Source organism: Carlito syrichta, unplaced genomic scaffold (genome assembly GCF_000164805.1).
Source record: "Carlito syrichta isolate Samal-C Ts95f unplaced genomic scaffold, Tarsius_syrichta-2.0.1 Scaffold314105, whole genome shotgun sequence".
In the NCBI taxonomy this organism is placed as follows: Eukaryota; Metazoa; Chordata; class Mammalia; order Primates; family Tarsiidae; genus Carlito; species Carlito syrichta.
The window spans coordinates 222839-247600 of record NW_007258201.1 but is presented as its reverse complement, the minus strand read 5'-3'; the positions used below and the strand labels follow the sequence as shown (position 1 = coordinate 247600).

General features: G+C 37.8%; 1 protein-coding gene across 1 annotated transcript in view; it reads right to left on the bottom strand.

Annotated features, from left to right (window-relative positions):
- The window catches only part of ANKRD31 (ankyrin repeat domain 31), a 135911-nt gene that overhangs the window by 34311 nt on the left and 76838 nt on the right, over positions 1–24762 (bottom strand). Inside the window, exons 16-19 of the mRNA XM_008071045.1 lie at positions 16336–16498; positions 14593–14708; positions 5733–5820; positions 521–617 (exon numbers count right to left, since the gene is read on the bottom strand). Coding sequence (XP_008069236.1) covers positions 521–617; positions 5733–5820; positions 14593–14708; positions 16336–16498 — 464 coding nt within the window. The remainder of the gene's footprint in view (positions 1–520; positions 618–5732; positions 5821–14592; positions 14709–16335; positions 16499–24762) is intronic.

The following is a 24762-nucleotide window of genomic DNA, read 5'->3' as shown; positions in this document are numbered from 1 at the left end:
AAAAAAAAAAAAAAAAAATAAAGTAACAAAGTAGAAAATATCTTTCTGAGAAGTATAATTTCCCATGAAGGTAACAGATTAGACACCTCGTAAGTAATTTTTTGGTCCTAAGCAACGTTTGTATTTTTTTGTTGTTGTTTTTTTGAGTTGGAGTCCCACTCCTCACCCAGGCTGGAGTGCAGTGGCACGCTCACAACCACCCCAGTGTCAACCTGCTGTGCTCAGGCGATCCTTCCGCTTCAACCTTCCAAGTAGCAGGAACTACAGGCACATGGTACCACGCCCAGCTAATTTTTTGATTTATTGTAGAGATGAGGGCTCGCCGAGTTGCCCAGGCTGTTCTCGAACCCATGGGTTCTGGCAATCCCTTCACCTCAGCCTCCCAAAGTGCTGGTATTACAGGCTTGAGCCACAGCGCCTGGCCAATGTTTGTATTCTTAACAAATTCTAGACCTAACTACTGCAGCTCAAAATTGATAAATTCTAGAAACTCTAACATACTCCCATTTTTTTCACTCACCTGTATTTTTTAGCCAGATCATCCCTTTCTGCTTTCTGTTTGGCAAGCACACCATCCATAACCTCTTTTATCCTTAACATCTTTGCAATATATTGCTCTAGAAACATGGTAATAAAATAAGTTAGTCAATTGGGGGATAGCAAATGTTAAATTTGATCATATAGGACTTAGCCCTACTGTTAATTTTTAAAAGCCATCATTCCCTATTCTCTTCCCCAATACAATTGAATCAAGGCTTATTTAATAACATCACTAAATGGAAATGCCCTTGTATGTATAAGTAAGGACACTCCACTGTACCAAGAAAGAGCAGGTCATCCTGAGCACTAACCCTGCTGCCCCACTGACTAAGTCTTGTGATCCTGGATAGGTCATATGACCTCCAGGGTCAACTTTCTTATCTTTGAAATGAAGGTAGTAGGATATATTTTGCCTGTTCAAATTATTTACTTTTTAAAATACAAAAGGAATATATGAACATTATAAAATTTTAAAAACAATATAAACGTTTTCAAAGATGGGAAGAATATCCCCCGCTTAACCTTGTTTCTCCTCTATTTTATTCTACAAAGGAGGTAGCTATCAATATTTTAGGGATGTGTGTATAAAATGTATTTTATGTATTTATTTAACTTATGGCTTTAAATATTTATACTATATATGATTATATATGATATGCACTAAAAAATTAGAATCATGCTAACAGTCCTTGGTCTTTTATAGACAGTACTACATGATACCTAAAGGTCACTTGTGGATCTTACAAACTTGCTATTACAATAATTACTTAAGTTTTTCCTACTTTCTTCCTTTGTTCTACGTAAATTCACAGGATTTACACGTAAATTTGGATTATGTCCAAATCCAAATTCCCAAGTAGAAAACTGAAAGGGTTCAATGAATAAATATTGTTTCTTTTAAGCTACTTGCTATTTGTTTCACTTTTGGCTTTGTTTCTTAAGGTTTTTTCTAATTTTTGGAACCAGTGCACATTTTTCTAGATAATTAACTTGAACAAATCTGTGGTAGAAAATGACACAAAGTTCACAGTTGGAATTTGTTTCAGAACTTCCTTCGGCAAATCAGACAAGTGATTTGATAAGCACAGAGGCAGTATCCCCAGAGTAGTTTCTATCTCCCTTAATACTATGCCAAAGGATTTGTTTCACAATATGTGCATATGCTCACAAAGGGGGAAAATATGTATGGTCATTAAAAATTTAGATATACAGTTGTTCAACAGACTTGATACTGTTTTTTTTAACTGGGGTCTTAGTCTATCACCCAGGTTCAAGTGCAGTGGCACAATCATGGCTCACGGCAGCCTCGACCTCCTGGGTTCAGGTGATCCTCCCACTTAGTCTCCTGAGTAGCTGGAACTCCAGGCGCATGCTATCATGCCCGGCTAATTTTTAAATTTTTAGTAGAGATGAGATCTCACTATGTTGCGTAGGCTGGTCTTAAACTCTAGGACTCAAGCAGTCTTCCTGCCTTGGCCTCCCAAAGTGCTGGGATTATAGGTGTGAGCCACTGTGCCCAACCTGTCACTGTTTATTAAAAGATATTTAAATTACCAATGTGACCTGTCAAATGGAGTTTCCTAACTGAATTTTAAGGCACATGTAAAAATAACATCACCATAACTGAAAATATTCCAGGTTTCTAGAAGAAGGAATATAGATACTTATGTATAATTTGATACTATATATTTTATTAAAGAGTCGATATCAAATTAATCAATGGTATGGTAAGGAGAAACTAGAAATTGTCCTAAGATGCATAAGACTTTAGCATGATAGTGAGGCATTACAAAACAACCAGGATGAGAGGAATCAGTCAACAAACAAGGCTAAGTCAATGGAGTAGCAATACGGAAAAAAATCCCCTTCTCTCTTTATCTTATATCATATACAGAAAAAAATTTCAGACAAATTATATGCTAAATGTTTAGAGAAAATATATTGAAGTTTAAAATGGCTAATTTCTGCCTCAGTTCAGTTGAGGCACTAAAGACATCTGACAACAAAGTGAACGCATAACCTCTACACGAAAAATTTTTAAGGAAATATACAAATGGAATTCATTTCCCTTGTATCCCTCAGCCAGATCAAAGACATAAAAAGTGTCTGAATGTGGAGGGGGGTGAGTCTGAAAAGCGCTTTCTTTAGAGAGCAGTTGCTGCGCTGAGCAGGAATCTCCACACTAAGCAGCAAGCGTGAGGAGGGAGGAAGGAGGGGTGCCTCTCCTTCACCTCAAGCCCGATGGGGCAGTTCCTCCCAGGGCTGTTAAGAGAGCGTCACTGAACTTGGCTGAAGTGACGATGGGTTGGGGTCAGCTTTCTCCCTGAACCTGGAGGCCAAGACCCTGAAGAGGGAGGCACTTCCACAGCAGGGAAAGAGAAAGCTGCAGCTGGCTGGGAAATCCCCGTCCTCCTCACTGTGGGTCGGAGGGGCAAAGGCCCTGGGGACTGGCGAAGCCTGCCCCGCGAGCCTGCCTACGCGGGCTTCCGTCTGAGGAAAGAGTCTGTGCAGCAGTTTTGTAAATCATTTCCAGGCCTCCGCGGAGGTAGATTCTCACTGTGAACCCTTGCTTGCTCATGCGTATGTGTCTTGCAATACCAAGTACACAGGTGCATATCTTTGCCTGTCAGTGATCGTTTCACACGTGTAACGTTCTGGTGGAGATGTTAAGTGGTGGACAAGTACCGTGGATGTGAGTGTGGGAAGTCATTTTGATCATGTGTGGCGGGTCACAAGGCCTGACTTGCAGTAACTCTTGCTGTTGTATTTCGCAATGTCTTGCTGCTCTGTATGCATGACCGTTTGGGTGTAAAGATTGTGTGTCTATCCAACAGGGAGCCATAGTATTGAAGCTGACCATTCTCATGTTATGACGACTCAGAGGTGGCCAGATGTAAACTAAAGTTTTAATTAAAGTGGTGCAATTTTGTATAACTTAGCGTCCGTAGTTCAATAAATTTGGATTGCCATGCAAGGGCTTGCATCATAAAAAAAAAAAAAAAAAAAAAGTCTATGTAGGGTGGCTCACTAGAAAACAATAGAAACTGAGAAGAGAAGAGGAGAAAACTGAGAGGGCCCAAGGAAAGGGAAATGAGCTCCAGACTGATAGGGAACGTAGAAGTTTTAGAACAGTCTTGGAAAACTGCTCTCCAGAGACTGAGTTTAAACATCTGTCAGAGAGCGGCAGAGCCAACCAGAGTTAGTGTAGCTACCATCCAAGAACTTTCGATGCCATCACCTTACCTCTCTTTCCCCAAGGGGCAGTGAGACAAAAATAAAGGGATCATTATTATTCAATGTATTGATTATAATAGAATAAAATTAAATTACAAAACCTGGGGTAGTAGAAAGAAAAGTTTCTAATTTTAGATGTATTTAAAAAAATAGAAAAAGAAAAGGTTGACATATTTTTACGATACAGAATTTGAAAATTCTTATAGTTAAACACAAACTTATATATGTTACCAGTAAAAAGACAGTCAAGTGACTGAAAAGTATTTGTAACAGTTACGGAGGAAAAGAGGTCAATAATTTTATTATATAAGTAGGCTCCAATTTATGAGTAAACAAAGAATAGGAATAGTAAATTCACAAAATAAGAAATAAAACTAGTGAAAAAAGAACCACTAATAATCAACAAAGCAAATGAAAACATGAAGCGCATTTTTCTTACTAAATTAATAAAGTTATAAAAATGAAAATACTGATGCTACTAGCAGCATATACAAAAAGAAACACTAATGTGTGTTGGTGGAAGTGAAAATCAGTATGATACAATTTATCAATGCCAACCAATAGACTTTAAAATGCTTATATAATTTGGCCCAATAATTCCAGCTCTGTTAGTTCTTCCTAAAAAGATAATCATAAATCAGAAAAAGCTATAATACATGCTGTAGCATAACAGCAAAAAATTGGAAATAATCTAATGCTCAAGAAAAAGGAAAAAATTTAGTAAAGTATGGAAAATTTCTTGAACAGAATACCATGTAACCACTACAAATGAAGGATATAGAAAAAAATAATGCAAATATAGCAAAACCTCACATGATCAAACTACGTTTACAGCAGTTTTATTGAGGTTTAGTTGTATAACTATGTTCTTAGACCCAATAAAATAGGCTTAAAAACAAAACAGATACAACAAAATTTTGTGGTGGGGTAGCATTCTTTTCTCTTTATTGTTTTTTGAAGTGAACCTATATGCCTTTCACAATGAAAAAAATTAACAACTTGGAAAACAATCTTAGATGCCTAAGATATTATAAGTAGTAAATAAAATATACTAACTGTACATAGTTGCTTGGGGGTATGAATTATTTTATGTTATTTTCTTCAAAACGTAACATGTACCACATATTAGGCCAGGATAAAAGGTAGAATGGGTGTAATTTAAAAGAAGAAAAAATTTTTAAAGGCTATACAAACACAAGCTAGGATAAGAAATGTACAAACAGTTCCATCTTGCTATACAAAAGATGGATGAAGTATCTTAAATTACTTTACTTTTAGCTAACTACTTTTATAATTCAGATTCAGTGAATTTATCAGGAGCAACTTTCTACCTTATAAATCATAACTCAAGAAAATATGCCTGTGAGTCATTAATGGCCTACAAATATTCACTAAAGTTTTGACAAATGAAGATGATTAGGTCAGGGATCAAAGTCTAATCTGCTATTTTGAATCAACAGTGTTTTTTAAACAGGAAGATATTTTTGCGGTAAGATGTCCACCTGATACATGTACTCTTCTCAAAAGTATGTGGATTTGCTTTACGTGTGTCACCACTGCACGTTCTTCTTCTGATGTGTTTTTAAGGGTTAGCATAGGTGGAGGAAGCTGAGGAGCCAAAGGGGCAAAACCATCGCATCTCTAGGTCCTGGCTTGTGCTCCTTGTCATTGCTTCACCGAAACATATCACCAGTGGTAGCTTATCTATGAATGTAGTTAGGAATGTCTCTGAAATTACACACACTATAAGCATCTTTATCAACAATTACACAAACTACTGGTTTGCATCATTAACTTTTAATTATAATTTCTGGTGCTTTAAATCCCCTCCCATGAAAATAGAAAAACACTTCTTCAGCCACTGTGAGTTTTGAAATAAACATGTACCTTACAAAGAAGTGATAGTAATGACCTTGACTGTCTGAAATAATCATACTTAAGTATGAGTCCATATTTACCTGCATCTTCAGGGTTTCTTATTTCAAACTCTAATAAATTTTCTTGTTTTTCTTCGATGTCTTGTACAATGGCACTGAGGCTCTGATGCTACCAAATAAAAACATTAGAAACTTCATTACAAGAGAGCAGATGAGAGCCCTGATATGCTCAACAATGTACGGTAAAATCAAGTGCCAAATATGCTTATTTCTCTTTTATGCTCAAAATGTACTCATGCTGTTATAACTGCAACAGTTTACATGTTGCAGATTTGAACAAAAGTAAACTTAAACGTATCTTGATTTATGTGGTAGCTCTCCTGAAAAACAGAATATAAGAGCAGCGATGATAAGAAATTATAATTTCTGGGTGGGCTTGGTGGTTCAGCCTGTAATCTCAGCACTTTGGGAGGCTGAGGCAAGTGGATTGCCCTAGCCCGCGGGTTCAAGACCAGCCTGGGCAACTTGGTGAGACCTCGTCTCTACAATAAATCAAAACTTAGCTGGGTGTGGTAGCACACACCTGTAGTTCTGGCTACTTGGAAGGCCAGAGCCCAGCAGGTTGAGGCTGTGGTGGCCGAGAGGCATTCCACTGCCCTCCAGCCTGGGTGACAGAGAGAGACTCTAACTCAAAAAAAAAAGAAAGAAAGAAATTATTATTTCTCACTGACTTCTGTGAAAACTATAGGCATAGGAGAAAAAAATTAAAAGTCAGTACATAACATTTAAAGCTTACATATATGCAACAAGTTCACCTTAAGGTTTTATGATTGTCATGGCACACTATTAAAATCTCATACACAATCTTAGAAATATAAAAAAACATAACTCTCCCAAAAACTCACAACAGGGACTTAATACCATTCGTTCATCCCTCTCTTTCTTAAGAATGAGAGAATTGTGGAGTGGGTTCTAGAATCAGACTCCTTGGGTGTGAATCCTGGTTCCACCTCTTCCTAGATTGGTGACTTGAGCAAGTTACTTACTCTCTGTGTGACTGAATTGAGTAATGCATGTAAAATGCTAAGGACAATGCCAACATGAAGTAAAATTTCACAAAATATTGCTTGTCATTATTATTATACAAGCCCATTTCATATATGAAACTTCTGATTAATCTAATTCATACTGATTTCTCTTTTCTCAGAATTACTTAAGAATTTCAGGCCAGTCCTGGGGGGGGTCCAAGATGGTCAGTGGAAAGCAGTGGCCTGGCACCACCACTCTCGCGAAGCAAGGCGAAGAGGAGGGACCATGATGCCAACAGACAGAGATGTCCTGAACACTTTCGGACAAGTGAAGCACCCTGCACCCAGCAAAGGTCTATTTGAACACACAGAGACCAGAAAATGATGAAAGACGTGGGAGCCTGGTTGCTCCATCCTCTGCCATGCGCCAGGCTCACACGGGAACTGAAGCTCTGCCTGGTAAAGGAGTGTAGGTGAAGGTACCTAAGATGCTTTGGGTCCATTCACCCCCTTCCAGCCATGGGTGAGTTGTCAGCCCCACAGGAGAGGTCCTGGTCAGGGCACAGCAGCAGGCAACCGGACCCCAAGTGGAACGAAAACAAAAACCAAAAAAGCATGCTGGGTCAGCAGCTGTGAGCAAGGTTTCCGCCAGTGGAGTCCAGCAGCTGGCTCCCAGGCAGGGAAAACCCGCCTGCAGGGTGAACCTGGCTGCTGCCCAGCCCATCTTCCCAGCCAGAACAGGAAGAATCACTCTCACGTCCTGCGTGCCTACAGGACGGATCCCCTCCCCCTTCCCCATGGCAAGAGAAGCCCTCTTTCAAGAGCAGTCTGTGGACTTGAACAGGAAGGGAGTGACACAAAAGACCCCAAAGGCTTTCTTGGTGGGAAGGCTTCGGGCTACAAACTTCAGACAGAGGGGGATCCATGCCCCCACTCACTCTCCACAGAGTGCTGGCAGCAGGGGCCACTCCAGCTGAGAAACCTGCCACGGGGCGGAGTAGGGGGCAGAAGTGACTCTCCCCCATCCCTCCACTGAGTGACCTCTGTCTGATGATAGAAAGCGCCCTAGAACAGAGGGTCTGTGACTAGCTTCAGAGCAACAAAACCAAAAGGAATTATAGAAAGGGAAGAGAGGACTGCCACAGATGAGGGAAAATCAACAAAGCACTACAGAGACAGGGCCCGAAAAAGCAGCTATCAGAGCACAAACAACAGAAACCCCCTGAACAGCCTGCCCCAGATAACAGTAACAGAAATCAGAAATTGGATGGCTAAAATGAACAGAGAGAACCAATAAAAACTAGAAGCAAAACTCACCAAAGTCACATAAGAAGTAAAAGTGGAGTTGGCCAATTTCAGGAAAGCCCATTCTGAAATAATGGAAATGAAGAACTTCATCCTGGACATTAAAAACACAGTAACAAGCACAGGAAGTAGCATCAACAGGCAGAGGAAAGAATCTCCAAGCTTGAAGACCAAAATATGGAATCAACCCAGTCTGTCAAAAACAGAAAAAATCTCAAAAAGAAGGAGTAAAGCCTCTGAGAGACATTGGGCTATGTTGAGAAGCCAAATCTATGCCTGACTGGAATCACTCAAGCAGAAAGGGAAACTGAGAACACCACAGAAGAAGCATGCCATGAGGTCATCTAAGAAACCTTCCCACATGTTGCTAGAGAGGTGACCATTCAAATACAAGAGATTCACACAATTCTTGCAAGGTATAAATGGAAAGACCGTGTCCAGGACACGCAATCCACTTCCACACAGTAAGCCTCAAATAAAAACCCTAAAGGCAGCAAGAGAGTAAAGTCAGACCACCTACTGGGGAGGACACATCAGAATTTGTCCAGACTTATCTGCAGAAACACTACAAACCAGAAGGGACTAGAGTCCAATCTTTACTATTCTTAAAGATAAGCAATTCCCAGCCTGTCAAACTAAGCTTCAGCAGTGACAGAGAATTAAAATCCTTCCCAGACATCCAATCCATAAGAGAATACGCCATCTCCAGACCAGCCTTCAGGAGACCCTTAAGAAGATGTTAAACACAGGGGAAAAAAGAATGGTCACACCCATCACAAAAGTACAGGCAAGCAACAGAACATACAGCACACCCACAAAAATGAAAATACATACACATATATAAATACTAAAGTAAAAGGAAAACAAAGCAACCCCCTAAGAGTCCTATAACATGATTAAACTCTCATATTTCAATAATCGATTTGAATCTGAATGGTCTAAATGTGCTATTCAAAAGACAGAGGGGCAAACTGGATAAAGATGCATGATTCAACAATCTGCTGCCTCCAAGAAACTCATCTCACTGCAAAAGACACCAACAGGCTCAAAGTTGGGAGCTGGAAAATGGTCTTTTAGGCAAATGGAAAACAGAAGGAAGAAGGAGTAGCTATTCTGATATCAGACAAAGCAGACTTCAAAGCATCAAAAGTTAAAAAGGACATGGAAGGACACTATATAATGACGAGAGACTCAATTTGCTGGCAAGAAATATTCATCTTAAACATTTATGCACACAACACAGGGGCACCAGGTTTTATAAAACAGCTACTAAGTAAACTAATAGAGGACACTGACTCTCATGCAATCATAGTTAGAGACCTAAATACCCCACTAACCACTTTAGATAGATCAAGGCAAAAAACCAATAAGCAAATCCTAAACCTTAACTAGATGCTCTATCAAATGGATTTATAGACATCTATAGAACACTCCACCCAATATCTCCAGAGAATACATTCTACTCATCAACACATGGAACATACTCCAAGACAGATCGCATCCTTGGTCATAAATCCAACATGAATAAATTTCAAAAGTTCAAAATAATACCATGCATCTTCTCAGATCACAGTGGAATAAAAATAAATATTGCTACCAACAAGATTCCTCCAAAATACACAAAGACATATACACTAACAACATGCAGCTGAATGACTTCTGGGTCAACACAGAAATCAAGACAGAAATAAAAAGATTCCTGGAAACAAAGGAAAACAAAGACACATCTTATCAGAATCTCTGGAGCGCCATGAAAGCAGTGTTGAGAGCAAAATTCACAACACTGCACTCATACATCAAGGAAACAGAAAGATCACAAGTAAACAGCCTAATATCACATCCAAGGGAGCTGCAAAGGCAAGATAATCTAAATCCTAACTTCAGCAGAAGAATTCAGTTCACCAAGATAAAATCATACTTACAAGGTAAAGAAGACAAAAATATCACAGAAAGGATCAACAAGACAAAAAGCTGGTTATTTAAAAGGATAAATAAGGATGACAGACCCCTGACCAGATGGCCAAAGAGAGAGAGAGAGAGAGAGAGAGAGAGAGAGAGAGAGAGAGAGAGAGAGAGAGAGAGATATCAAAAAGCAATTAGAAATAAAAAAGGTAAAGTCACAACTGAAGAACTTCAAAAGATTATCAAAGATTACTATGAACACCTGTATGCAAATAAACTAGAAAATCTAAATAAAATGGAGGACTTTCTGACATCACACAACCTCCCAAGGTTAAAACAAGGTGAAAATGAAACTCTAAACAGACCAATAATATCCAGGAAATTGACTCAGTCATAAGAAATCTTCCCACCAAAAAAAGCCCCAGACCCAATGGTTTCCCAGCTGAATTCTATGAGCCATACAGGGAGAAGCTGATACCAATCTTACTCAAAGTATTCCAAGCAATTGAGAACAATGATGGAATTCCTCCCAACTCATTTTATAAAGCTAACATCATACTGATACCCCAACCTGACAAAGACCCAATTAGGAAAGAGAATTACAGGCCAATCCCTTGATGAACATAGATGCAAAAATTCTCAACAAGATTCTAGCAAATTGGATCCAACAACACATCTCAAGGATTATCCACCATGACCAGGTGAGCTTCATTCCTGGGGTGCAGGGCTGGTTCAGCATTCACAATACCATAAACATTAATTCAGCACATTAACAGATGTAAAACCAAGAGCCACATGATTTTATTAGACACAGAAGAAGCATTTGAAAAAATCCAGCATCTCTTCTTGATAAAAACCCTTGAGCATGGAAGGAACATTCCTTAAAACTGTAATAATCTATAATAAACACACAGTCATCTATAATGAACACACAGCCAACATTTTGCTCAATGTATAGAGGCTGGAAGCATTCCCCCTAACAATGGGAACAAGACAAGAATGCTCACTCTCACCTCGCCTGTTCAACATAGTGCTGGAGGTCCTAGCCAGAGCAATGAGGCAAGAGAAGGAAATAAAGGATGTTCAAATAAGAAAAGAGGAAGTTAAGCTATTTCTCTTTGTGGGTGAATGATTCTATACCTCAAAAACCCTAGGGAGTCTGTCAAAAGCCTCCTTACACTGATAAATGACTTGGGTAAAATCTCAGGTTACAAAATCAATGTGCAAAAGATAGTAGCATTTCTACACATCAGTAACAAGCAGGCAGAGAACCAAAGAAAATGTACAATCGCATTCATAATAGCCACCAAAAAAAAAAGGAAATACCTTGGCATCCACCTAACCAGAGAAGTGAAAGACCTTTACAATAAGAACTACAAAATGCTGCTCAAAGAAACCAAGGATGGGCTGGGTGTGGTGGCTCACGTCTATAATCCTAGCACTTTGGGAGGCTGAGGTGAGAGGATTGTCTGAGCTCACGGGTTTGAGACCAGTCTGGACAACTTGGCGAGACCTCATCTCTACAATAAATCAAAAAAGTAGTTGTGCATGGTGACACACGCCTGTAGTTCCAGCTACTTGGAAGGTTGAGGCCCACCAGGCCAAGGCTGCCGTGGCTGTAAGCATGCCACTGCACTCCAGCCTGGGTGACAGAATGAGACTCCAACTCAAAATAACAAAAAGAAACCAAGGATGACACAAACAAATGAAAAAACATTCCATGCTCATGAATTGGAAGAATCAGTATTATCAAGATGTCCATTCTATACAAGGCAATCTACAGATTCAATGCAACATTCATCAAATTATCAATATCATTTTTCTCAGACTGGAAAGAACAATACAGAAAAATTCATATGGAAACAAAAAAGAGTATGAATAGTCAAAACAATCTTCAGCAAAAGGAACAAAGTAAGAGTTATCATCTTTCCAGACTTTAAACAAGGTTACAGTAACCCAAACAGCCTGGTATTAGTAAAGAATGGGCACATAAACCAATGGAACAGGAGAGAGATTCCAGAAGCAAAAATATGGTCCTCTCAACCAACTCATCTTCAACAAACCCACCAATAACAATCACTGGGGAAAGGAGACCATATTTAGCAAAGGATGCTGGGAAAACTGGCTGATCACATGCAGAAGAATTTCTGAAACTGGACTCCTACCTATCCCCATATACAAAAATCAACTCAAAATAGATCAAAGACCTAGACGTAAAACCCCAAACTATAAGAATCCTAGAAGAAAATGTAGAAAACACCCTTATGCACATTGTAATAGGCAACACATTCTTGACCAAGTCCCCAAAGGAGAATGCCATAAAAGCTAAGATAGACAAGAAGGGACCTCTTCAAACTGAAAAGCTTTTTCATAGCAAAAGAAACCATCAAGAGAGTAAAGAGATAGCCCACAGAATAGGAAAAAATATTTGCAAATGATGAATCTGACAAGGGCCTAACTCCCAGGATCTACAAGGAACTCAAATGAAATGAAAGGAAAAAAAACCTAACAACCCCACTAAAAAGTGGGCAAAAGACATGAACAGACATTTCCCTAAAGATGACGTACAAACAGCCAACAGACACATGAAAAACTACTCAGCCTCACTAATCAGGCAAGAGAAGGAAATAAAGGATGTTCAAATAAGAAAAGAAGTTAAGCTATTCCAGACACTGCCACTGTCTTAGTGTATCTTTACTAACTCCCCAAAATGTCTAGGATACACAGGAAATAGAAAAGATTCTGGAACCCAGACAGAGAAGAGAAAAGCAACTCAAAACTACAATGAGATACCACTTAACTCCAGTAAGGATGGCAATCAATAATAAGTCAAAAAACAACAAATGTTGGTGCAGGTGTGGTAAAAAGGGAATGTTTCTACACTGTTGGTGGGAATTCAAGCTAGTTTAACCTCTATGGAAAGTAGTTTGGCGATTCCTAAAAAAACTAAAAATTGACCTTCCATACAATTCAGCAATCCCTCTCCTGAGAATATAAATCCCTCTCCTGGAGGAACATAAATCATTCTACAAAAAAAAAAAAAAAAAAAAAAGACACCCGCATACGCATGTTTATTACCACACTACTCATAATAGCAAAAACGTGGACCCAACCCTACTGCCCAGTGAAAGTAGACTCGGTAAAGAAAATGTGGTACATACACATGATGAAGTATTACATAGCCATTAAGAACAAGAAAATCATAGACTTCACAGCAAATTGGATGCAGTTGAAGACCATACTAAGTGAACTATCATAGAAACAAGTAACTGAATACCTCACGTTCTCACTCATAAGTGGGTCTTGAACATTAGTCACATTAGCACAAGAGAGGGATTGATAGGCCATCACTAGGCACTGCTAGAGAAGGGAGGAGGGTGGGGGGCATTTGAACACAAAAAGTACTTGGAGTGAGGGCCAGTAAGACGTCCAAACTTTACCCACATACAGCCTACTTATGTAGATAACCCTCACTTATACCCTAAATTCCTATAATAAAATAAAAATGTTAAAAACTTCAGTGCTACATTTAATATGTATAGTATCTTATATATTACATTTCCTTATCAAGATAATAAAATACTATAGGTAGGAGCCTGGCTTTTGAATTTGCATATGGTTTCTACATTGCTGGGTTCATAGCTATTTCTCCATAAATGATGACTGATAGATTAACTCATATTACCTATCCTTTAATATATTCTCAATACACATTAATTTCTAAAATGTGTAGGTTCTCAAAGCTTTCTGATGTATATTGCTCTGAAATTTTACATTGGTGCCCATAAAGGTTATGAAAAATGTACATAATAAAATTACCTAATGATTTGGTAAGGTAATCTTACTGCAGTCACTTACTAAATGCATCAAAGTGAAACTGTAAAATATAAATATACAAAAACCTCCCAAAAAAACAAAGTTTACCTCTTTATACAGTGAATGGATTATGGTTATAAAAAGCAAACTAAAGGCCTGAACTTGTATCCAGACTAAGCCTCTATCCACAGGTTAGAATAAAGAAAACATCTTTTGGTGCTAACTTTCCTTTCTGGATTGCTCATATTGTGGATATACTCAGTCTTCGCAACCACAGGTCAAAACTTATTCAAAATAATATTTCACTGAGGATGCTATCTTGCTTGGAAGTTTGTCTCTAGTTAAGCTTTCTGTTTTTGTCAAACTAAGAATATATATGTTATCAATCAATATATACTTTATTGAGCAACTGTTATGTTATTTTTGTAAAATAACATAACCTTTACATGGTGCGTTTCACAGCAAACTATATCACTATAAATGATGTGGGAGCCAGGACAGCTAACCAAGGTTGCTTTTCTCTTCTCTGTCTGGGTTCCAGAATCTTTTCTATGTCCTATGTATCCTAGACATTTTGGGGAGTTAGTAAAGATACACTAAGACAGTGGCAGGGTCTGTGGGACAAGTAGCTAAAGAACTCGAGCTAGGTATAAAGGACAGCAGTTTATCCATAGTTCTGTATTCAATGCAGATAATTAAGAGTTAACCACATACAGCATATCTTCTTGGCTCATTCTGTTCAATTGTGCTAGCTTATTTTATTATGACAAAAACCATTTTCAATATGTGTGTCCTTAAAATTGAAAGAGTGCTGCCAATGGCCAATAACTGGCTGGCTCAAAGAATGGCTTTTCTAGGCTAAAGAATGAAACAATTTCAACTTCACTCACCACAGGAAGATCTTCTCTTATTTCTTCTTGGTGTGAAAGGGAAGGTAGATCAACTGTTTTGCCATCATCACAGAAACACTGTTCATGTCTTTTTGAATGGACAGCAGGAATTTTTACTTTAAAAAGTAAAATTAGAAAATATAATAAGAATGTGTAAAAATTTGGCTTAATTTTATCAGATTTAATGGTTACAGGGATGGGAAAGATAAATTGTCTACAATTATAAAATCTTAATATTAATCAGCACCTCATTATTATTACTAATTGATTATTTCAAGGCACATGCTGGATGCTAAATACTTTCCATAAATTATGTTTTTTAATCTTCATATGAACCCTGTGAGGTACGTAGTTTAATATATTGATTACAGAAGAAGAAAGTGAAGCTTAGAAGGGTTCAGGAAGCTGCTCAATGTTACAGAGCTAGTATTGAAACCAAATCGTATCTGACTCCAAGGTCCATGGTCAACACTGTCTATGAGTCACTGCTCTATAAAGTTCTCTTGGACCATTCTCTTACTCTGGACTCCCTTTCTACATATTACCGTTGCACTCTATATCCTTCATTCATCTTGGGTACCTGACCAAGGAAACAAGAAACAATAGCCATGTGGGAACAGACACAGCACTTTCTAAAAGAGTGCCCAATAACTCCAAACACAAGATTTCTCTGGTAAGCTGAGCTTATTTAATCAACCTCTCTGAACCTTCAGGTATGATGTGGAGAGGGAGAGTAAAATGGCTGGGGCCCTAAGAAAAGCCCTCACCCATGGACTTATTATTTGGTAGCAAGAAACGAAAAGAAGAAACTTTTATCAATCTTGACCTTGACCAACATGTGAAGTAGCCCACTAGTAATAGACGACACAATGATTATCCTTGGCTTTGTTCAATCATATGAACAATTCTTCCTTCAAAATCAGTTGGTAAAGATGTTACGAGGCTAGAGGAGAAGTGTGCGATAGGATTTCTCTCCCCAGCATTCTCCCTCATAGTGAAAGCCCATATATTCCTGAGTATCTTTTTCCATGAGTCAAGGATCAAAAATGAGGGAAAAGGAAGAACAATTCTCTCTCCTCAAAATGTAATAATATGCAAACTGTTTCTAAAAATTCCTTAATAAAGTTTTGCCTGGCTGTATACCCCCTTGAAGTATTCTTTTTACTATAATATATGCCACACACACAAAAGTATATTTGTTTAACAAACTAATATGCGAGTATTAGAATATCAGATTCTATTTGTATACCTAACGCTGAATTGCATCCTACATCTTCAAAATAAAAAATTAAAAGTTAAAAAATGAAAAAAAAAGAGTATCAGATTCTTAAAAAGTTGTCATGAGTCAAACTGATGCATGAATCATTACAAATTTTAAAGTAATGGAGTTTTAGTCGCAAAGACTTCGGTATCATGTCACCATTTTCCAGCCCCACTAGAAATAAACTGATATGCCTGGTTTCAATTACACCTTTATCTCACACCCAATGTTAAGGAGACTAATTAATGAATGACAGAGGTTTCATTTCAACATGTAACTCCAATCCAATGGAATCATATGGTGTATAAACTAAACAAAATTTGAAAATGTTAACTGCAAAAAAAGTCCTTTAAACAGTTTAATACACAGAGAAAACATCTATCCCCAGTTATGAAACAATTTATACTACAAATAAAAAATTCTGTTTTCCCAAGTAAAGGTTCACACTTGTATAAAATAACAAGCAATATTGATATACATACCATTGACTATAGCATTACTCTCATCTCTGATATTGGTCTCAATTGCACCATAAGATTTTAACAACTCTTTCATTTTTTCATCATCTGTTTCATCCAAAGCAGCCTTCTGCTTTTGATCTTTTTGATTAGGGTTTGCTCCATTTTTTAGTAGAGTCTCAGCTGCCTACAAGGTATTTTTTTCATAGTTATCTCTACAGACACCTAAGAGAAATAATTTCTGATTCATCACAAGACACTACTACTAAGCATTAAAAGTTATTTTTTAAAAAGTTTTCAAATTGAGGACAAGAAATTTTTTATTAAATTTGATATGGCAACTATAAACTTGGCAATTTGGCCTGATTGATCCTCATAAGAGAACCAAACATGCCCCCAAAGAGTTAAATAAACCAGTGACTAACAGAAAATTTTGAGCTTATAGGATGACAGATAAGAAAAGAAACAACTTGCTGAAATGCTGAAACTCTCTACATTCATGAGATTTTTAAAAACTGGCTGAAATCGGTTAGAACTTGTATGGCCAACAAGAGTCTGCATAAAGCAAGTCTGCTGACATCACTGCCCAAATTTCTACCAAAGTTTGTACTAATTTCCCCCAAATGTGTACATGCCTCCCATGAGGAAGCATGAAGAGATAACTGCACATGCCCAAGGACTTTCTAGACCTCCCATCAATCACCTACGACTCCCAGAATCTACCCTCTAAACCTTTTCTAATAAAACTATTGCCTTAAAGCCAGCACAGGGAGACAGATTTGAGCTGGACTTTGGTCTTGGTCGACTTGCACTAAAAAGCATTCTTTTTTCAAAAACCCAGTGTCGTAGGATTGGCTCCTAGCACATTAGAAAGCAAGCCTCTTTTACTTGGTAACAGAATGGAAGTACAATATGATGCCCTCCTTGAAGTAAGACGTAGGAATGGGTAGGTTCAATTCCAGATCAGTACTGCCCAGCAGAACTTTCTGCAATAGATAAATAATTTTTAAATTCTATTTAATTATTTAAAGTTAAATAACTAAAAGTAGCTAGCTGCTATCAAGTTGGACAGCACGATTCTAGATATGCAGATTAAGCTGCTTGTGTGTAAATGTGGAATTATTGATATCCAGAAAGATGTACACTGTATCTTTAGTGTACCCTTTGTCCTTCCCTAAGCTGCTAGAGGATGGGGTAGAAAAGGGGACAAGAGTGGCTTCAGGACTACATTATATTATAAACTGTATTGTAAATTGCCATTAGATGTAGTTGAATAAAGTTCTATTTTGACTATATTTTAGGTATATCACTTGTTCAAGAGGTTGTATGCTAGGGACCTAATATCCATTCTAATACTCTCCTTCTGGAAATACGTTCCCTAAATGACAGATTTATATTTACAGAATATTAAAGATAGAGAGAAATTTAGAAATAATCTACTCTAATCCCATTATTTTGCAGAAAAGGACATTTATGTCAAAGAGATTGTGACTTTTCTGGAGAAAAAAGTTTCTAATATAAATAAGGTTGCCCTGAGTAACTTAAAGTTGTGTATTAGAAGCTTATTAGCCGGGCGTGGTAGTGCATGCCTGTAGTTCCGGCTACTTAGAAGGTTGAGGCGGAAGGATCGCCGGAGCCCAGGCAGGTCGAGGCTGTGATGGCCGGGAGCAGCCACTGTACTCCAGTCTGGGCAACAGAGTGTGACTCCAACTCAAAAAAAAAAAAAGAAGAAGAAGAAGTTTATAACTGATCTAAGTTAAGCATGGTTACTAATTAGATTATGGTATAAGTCAGTTAGTAAAAAACAGCCAATGATATCACTTGCAAGAGGCAAGCATGTGACTCAAACTATTGAAAAACCTTCTCAACAGGATTTTGTTAAAATGGAGACATATCATGGGTCAGTGGATTTTTATCTTTCTGCTTGTGTTCAAGGATGGAGAGGCAGAGAAATTTAGGAGGAAATAGGCCAGTAGAAATGATTAAGCATAAGCCCTTATTTGTTCCAGCAACTTAGAGGTAGAACAGTATAAAGAAAAACCCCCTTGTTTAAAGTCAAGCATACAAATTCACTCCTGCCACTTATTAGCTATGTCCTTGGACAAGTTACTAACATCTCTAAATCTAATTTTACCATCTATAAGGATCAAACGTGAGCCCTTGTAAAAGATCTGTCACATAGAGGCACCTAATAAAATTAGCCCCCTTAGGCTACCCCCTTGGGTCCCCTCCTACTGTGGGAGCTTTTCTGTCCTCTCAATAAATTCTGTTTTCTCACTTAAAAAAAAAATTAGCCCCCTAATATCCTGCTTTCCTTTAGAGAGTAAAAGGACCACCTGTGGATATAATGGATAATGACATATGAAAAAAGTCTTCTGCAAAGACTTTCCATGAAATCTGCATAAATACTCCTTAGTGAAGTCTGAGAAAAGGCATGGAAAAAGGAAATTTGATTTGTCTATTTATCTTTAAAAGACTCAGTCAGAAACTACCTACTGCAGTAGTTTCTAAGCCTGATTGATCAGTAAAGTCAGTTATTGAAATATTTAAAATAAAGATTCCTTAGACCATCCCCAGAGATTAATTTAGCAAACTGGAGATCTAGATCTCCATCTGAAGATATCTATTTCCAACATTTTATGAGTGAGACAATTTTTAGAAAAACAAGCGTTTCTAGATTTTAAAAAACTTATGCCATCTTAATAATTACTATTCTGCCAATGTATTAAGATGAGGCCTTCTCTAGGTCTTGCCTTTAATATATTAAAAAGATTTATTTAATATATTAGTGTGGAGGACAGAGAATTCAGCAAAGAGAGAATGGGACCCTGAACAGCAACAGGGTAGGAAGGCACTAAACATAAAAGGTTAAAGCTAAAGTTGGGAGACAGCTCCAGGTAACATGTTGGAGTGGGACTGAGGGCCAAAGAGCTCAGCAAAGATTGGGTAAACAAGAAACAGGCACTTCACCTGCTGGAAAAAAAATCAGCTTTACTGAAATGATCACTACTCCCATCATGATTCAGAAACATTCCATCAACACAAAAAATTCCTTTTGCTCCTTTGCAGTCAATTGTCTCCCAAGACCCTTTGGTCCTTGGCAACCAGTCATCTGCCTTTATCACTTTAAATTTTGAAGAATTTCCTATGAATGGACTCAGTATGTAGTCTTTTGAGTCTAGTCTCTTTGACTTGGCATGATGCTTTTGAGACTCACCCATATTTTTGTGTTTATCACTAGTTTGTTCACTTTAACAAGTTCATACTTCATTTACTGGTTGATAGACATTTGGGGTCCCTTCCAATTTTTTACTGTTATTAATAAAGTTGCTATGTACATTCTAGTACAAGTCTCTATGTTGAAAAAAACTTTCATTTCTCTTAAGTAAATAAATACCCAGGAGTAAACCAATACTTCATATGGTAAGTGTATGTTTAAAGTAATAAAAAATTGTCGAACTGTTTTCCCAAGTGTATCATTTTGCATTTCCATGAGCAATCTATAAGAGTTATAGTTATTACATCGCCTCCCCAGTACGTAGTATTGCCAGTATTTTTAATTTCAGCCATTCCAGTAAGTGTGTAATGATATTTGATTGTGGCTTTAGTTTGCATTACCTCAATGATTAATGATGCTGAGCATCTTTTAAAATGCTTATTTGCCATTCATGAATCTTCTTGGTGAAGTGTCCATTGAAATCTTGTGCCCATTTTTACTGGGTTGAGTTCTAACAGTTCCATATATATTCTGGATACAAGTTATTTAGTGTATATATATATGTTTGGGGGATATATGTATTTCCAATCTGAAAGGGTTGCCTTTTTCTTTTGTTTTTATTAGTTTAGTTTTTTATTGTAGTTCTATTTTTAGTTTTTTGAGGAATTTCCAATTTTCCATGCTGGCTGCATCAATTTATATTTCCACCAACAGTACAAGAGAGGTCCCCATTCTCCACATCCTCTCCAGCATCTGATATTCCGTTTTTGTTGTTGTTGTTGTTTTGCTTTTTGCTAAAAGTCATTTTAACTGGCTTAAATAACATCTCATTACAACTGATTTACATTTCTCTAATAATTAGTGATGTTGAGCATTTTTTCAAATACTTGTTGGCCATTTGTCTTCTTTTGAGAAATGTCTATCCAGTTCTTTTGTCCATTTTAAAAATTAGATTATTATTTTTTTGCTATTGAGTTGTTTGAGCTCCTTATTTATTCTGGTTAATACTATCTTGTCAGATGGGTAGCTTGCAAATATATTTTCCCACTCCATGAATTGTCTCTTCACTTTGTTGACTGTTTTCTTTGCTGTGTACAAGTTTTTTAGCTTGATGTAATCCCATCTGTTCATTTTTGCTTTGGTTACCTGTGGTTTTGAGGTCTTTTTTTTTTTTTTTTCCTGAGTTGGAGTCTCACTCCATCGCCCAGACTGGAGTGCAGTGGCCGCTATGGCCACCACAGCCTCGACCTGCTGGGCTCCGGCAATCCTTCCACCTCAGCCTTCCGAGTAGCCGGAATTACAGGCACGCGCTACCACGCCCGGCTGATTTTTTGATTTATTGTAGAGATGAGGTCTCACTGCCCAGGCGGGTCTCGAACCCGCGGGCTCAGGCAATCCACTCACCTCAGCCTCCCAAAGGCGCGGGATTACAGGCTGAGCCACCGAGCCCGGCTGGTTTTGAGGTCTTATAAAAAAAATCTTTGCCCAGATTAATCTCCTGGAGCATTTCCCCAATGTTTTCATCTAGTAGTTCATAATTTCAGGTCTTATATTTAAGTCTGTAATTCATTTTTATTGGATTTGTTTATGGTGAGAAATAGGAATCGAGTTTCATTCTTCTGGCATATGGTTATCAAGTGTTCCCAGCCTCATTTAGTGAAAAGACTGTCCTATCTCCACTGCATGTTCTTGACAGCCTTGTCAAAAATGAGTTGGCTGTAAATTTATATCTGGATTCTCTGTTCCATTCCATTGGTATATGTGTCCACTTTATGCCAATGCTGTGCTGATTTGGTTATCATAGCTTTGTAGCATATTTAGAAGTTAAGTAGTGTGATGTCTCCAGAGTTGTTTTTGCTTAGGTTTGCTCTGGCTATTTGGAGGCTCTCGTGGCTTCAAAAAATTCAGGATTGTTTTTTCTGTTTCTGTGAAGAATAACATTGGTATTTTGACAGAGATTATACTGAATATGCAGATTGCTTTGGACAGGATTGTCATTTTAACAATATTAATTCTTCTAATCCATAAGCATAAAATTTCTTTCCACTCTCGTGTATCCTCCTCAGTTTCTTTCATCAGTGGATTCTAGTTTTCCTTGTACAGATCTTTTGCTTCTTTGGTTGAATTGATTCCCAAGTATTTTATAGTCTTTGTAGGTTAATTGTTAATGGGATTGCTTTCTCAATTTCTTTTTCAGATTGTTTGCTGTTGACTATGTAAGTGCTACTGATTTTTGCATGTGGCTTTTGTATCCTGCAACTTTACTGAATTTGTTTATCCATTCAATCAGATTTTTGGTGAAGTCTATTTTATCTAATATAAGCATAGCTATATCTACTCTTTTTTGGTTTCCACATGCATGGAATATCTTTTTCCATCCTTTCACTTTCAGTCTATGTGTGTCTCTATAGGTGAAGTGAGTTTCTTGTAGGCAGCATATAGTTAGGTCTGCTTTACTTATCCATTTATTTATGCCTTTAATTGAAAGACTTGAGTCCACTTATATTCAGCATTACTATAAGTGAGGACTTACTACTGCCATTTTGCTGCTTGCTTTCTGGCTGCTTTGTAACTCCTCTCTTCCTTATTGTCATCCTTTGTGGTTAAGTGATTTCCTCTGTATTACATTTTAATTCTTTGCCTTTTATTTTTAGTGAATCTGTTATAGGCTTCTGCACTGCAGTTACGAGGCTTAAAAAACACATCTTATAGATATAACAAGCTATTTTAAGGGGATAACAACTTATCTTTGATCACAAAAAACAAACAAAAAATAAAAAACTCTATACCTTTATACTTTGGCTGGGAGAAGCAGCTCATGACTATAATCCCAGTACTTTAGGAGGCCAAGGTGAGAGGATTGCGTGAGCCCAGGAGTTCAAGACCAGCCTGGGCAACTTCGTGAGACCTTATCTCTACAATAAATCAAGAAAAATTAGCTAGGCATGGTGGTGCACACCTGTAGTTCCAGCTACTTGGAAGGCTGAGGCAGAAGGATCACCTGAGCACAGCAGGTTGAGGCTGCAGTGGCCATGAGCATGCCACTGCATTCTAGCCTGGGCAACAGAGTGAGACGCTGACTCAAAAAAAACCAAAACAAAAATCTACACTTTAATGTCATTCCTCTCACATTTCAACTTTATGTTGCCTAAATTTACACATTTTTATTGCCTATAGTTTAACAGGTTGCTGAAGGTACTATTGTTTTTGACAGATTGGTTTTTTGGGCTTCATGCTAGAGTTATATAGGTTGCATGTCAAAATTAAGTATTAGAGCATTCTGGGGTGTGTCTGTGTACTTAAATTTACCAGTGGATTTTATAACTTCAAATATTCTCTTTTTCCATGTTTTTTTTTTTCTTTCAGATTGAAGAACTCCCTTTAGCATTTCTTGTAAGATGGATAACGGGGTGGTGAATTCTCTCAGCTTTTATTCCGGGAAAGACTTTATCTCTCCTTCACATTTGAAAAATAGCTTTGCTGCATTCAGTACTCTCAAATGGCAGTGTTTTTCTTTCAGCATTTTGAAAACGTTATCTCATTGCTTTCTGAGCTATATGGTTTTCATTGAAAAATCTGTTGCCAGATGAACTGGAGTTCCTTTATATGTTATTTGCCTCTTTTCTTTGGTTTTTAGGATTCGCTCTTTGTCCTTGACCTTTGAAAGTTTGATTATTATGTGCCTTGGTCTTATTTGGGTTAAATCTGTTTGGTGTTCTCTGACTTTCCTGTACCTGGATATTTACCCCTTTCCCAAGTTTTGGGATATTTTGTTATTTTTGAAAAATCTTTCTATCCACCGATCCTGTTCAACTTCCTTTTTTTTTTTTTTTTTTTTAAGCAGGGTCTTATTCAGGCTGCAATGCAGTGGTATAATTATAGCTAACTGTAACCTTGAACTTGTGCAGCCATCCAAGTAGACAGAACTACAAGCATGTAATACCATGCCCAGTTAATTAACAAACAATTTTTTTTTTAGAGACCGGATCTTGCTATGTTGCCTAGGCTGGTCCTAAACTCCTGCCCCAGCCTCCCAAAGCACTGGGATAATAGGTGTGATCCATCATGTCTGGCCTGCTCAGCTCCCTTTTGAACACCTACAGTATCTTGTAGGTGGATCTCTGTTCCTTTTCATTCTTTTTCTTTTGTATCCTCTGTCTTTGAATTTTCAAACAGCCTGTCTTTCAGCTAATTCTTTCCTCCACTTGATCCATTCTGCTGTTGAGGGTCTTTAATAAATTTTCCAGTTCAGGAAATATATTTCTCAAATCCAAGATTTCTGCTTGATTTTTTAAAATTTCAATCTCTGTTAAATTTCTATGATAAATTTTTTAAATGCTTTTTTTTGAGTTATCTTGGAAATCACTGAGTTTTCTTAAAATTACTACTTTTACATATATCACTTTCTCACTAGGCCCAGTCATTGGTTCTTTGCTTTGTTTGAGGTGGTCATAAATTCATTTGCTATTGTTTCTTGGATATGTATGTCTATGTCTTTGCATTGAAGGGTTAGTTATTATTCCAGTCTTCTCTGACTGGTTTGTTTTGATATTGAATTCTATATGTTTGTTTAGAGATTCTTTGTAATTTACCTACTGATTACCTTTCTTTCTCCCCCAACTAGGTTGCTGCCTCCTTTTTGGCACTAGATGGAACCTTACTCTCATTTTGTCTCAGTTCTAGTAAAGAATCAGAGTGCCACCTGTCCCAAATGGTGAGGGTCGTAGGGGATATCCTGGCAGCGGTGGGTAGGGTGAATAGGGGTTTGTGCTCAGGGAATTTGGGAAAGGAACTTCCTTCAGCATGTGCTGCTGGCTGAACAGTCAGTCTGATTTGGCATCTTCTTTGGCCAAGTCACAAAGCAGTTTCCAGGGCTGGGGATGGTAGTCCCATGTCCCATCTTTGTCCCTGGCTATCCTCAGGAACATTTCTCCTTTCAGGCACTACCAATGCTTTCCATGGGTTGAGGCAGGGACAGGTCTGCTGACAAGAAACCCAAGATGGTAGGGAAGCTGACTGTTCAACTTGGTCTCAGTTTATCCATCATAGAAACCATGAGTTGGGAGGAAATTTTCTGTGAGCTTAGTGCTGTGCAAACTAAGAGAGGGGCATTGCAGGTTTGCAAGTCCAATTTTCTGTTTGCTTAGAGTTTTTTCATTTATCTGTGAACCTGGAAACTGTTTCATCCTCATATTTGAGTTCTGGATATTGCTAGTGATAATTTCAATGCTGTG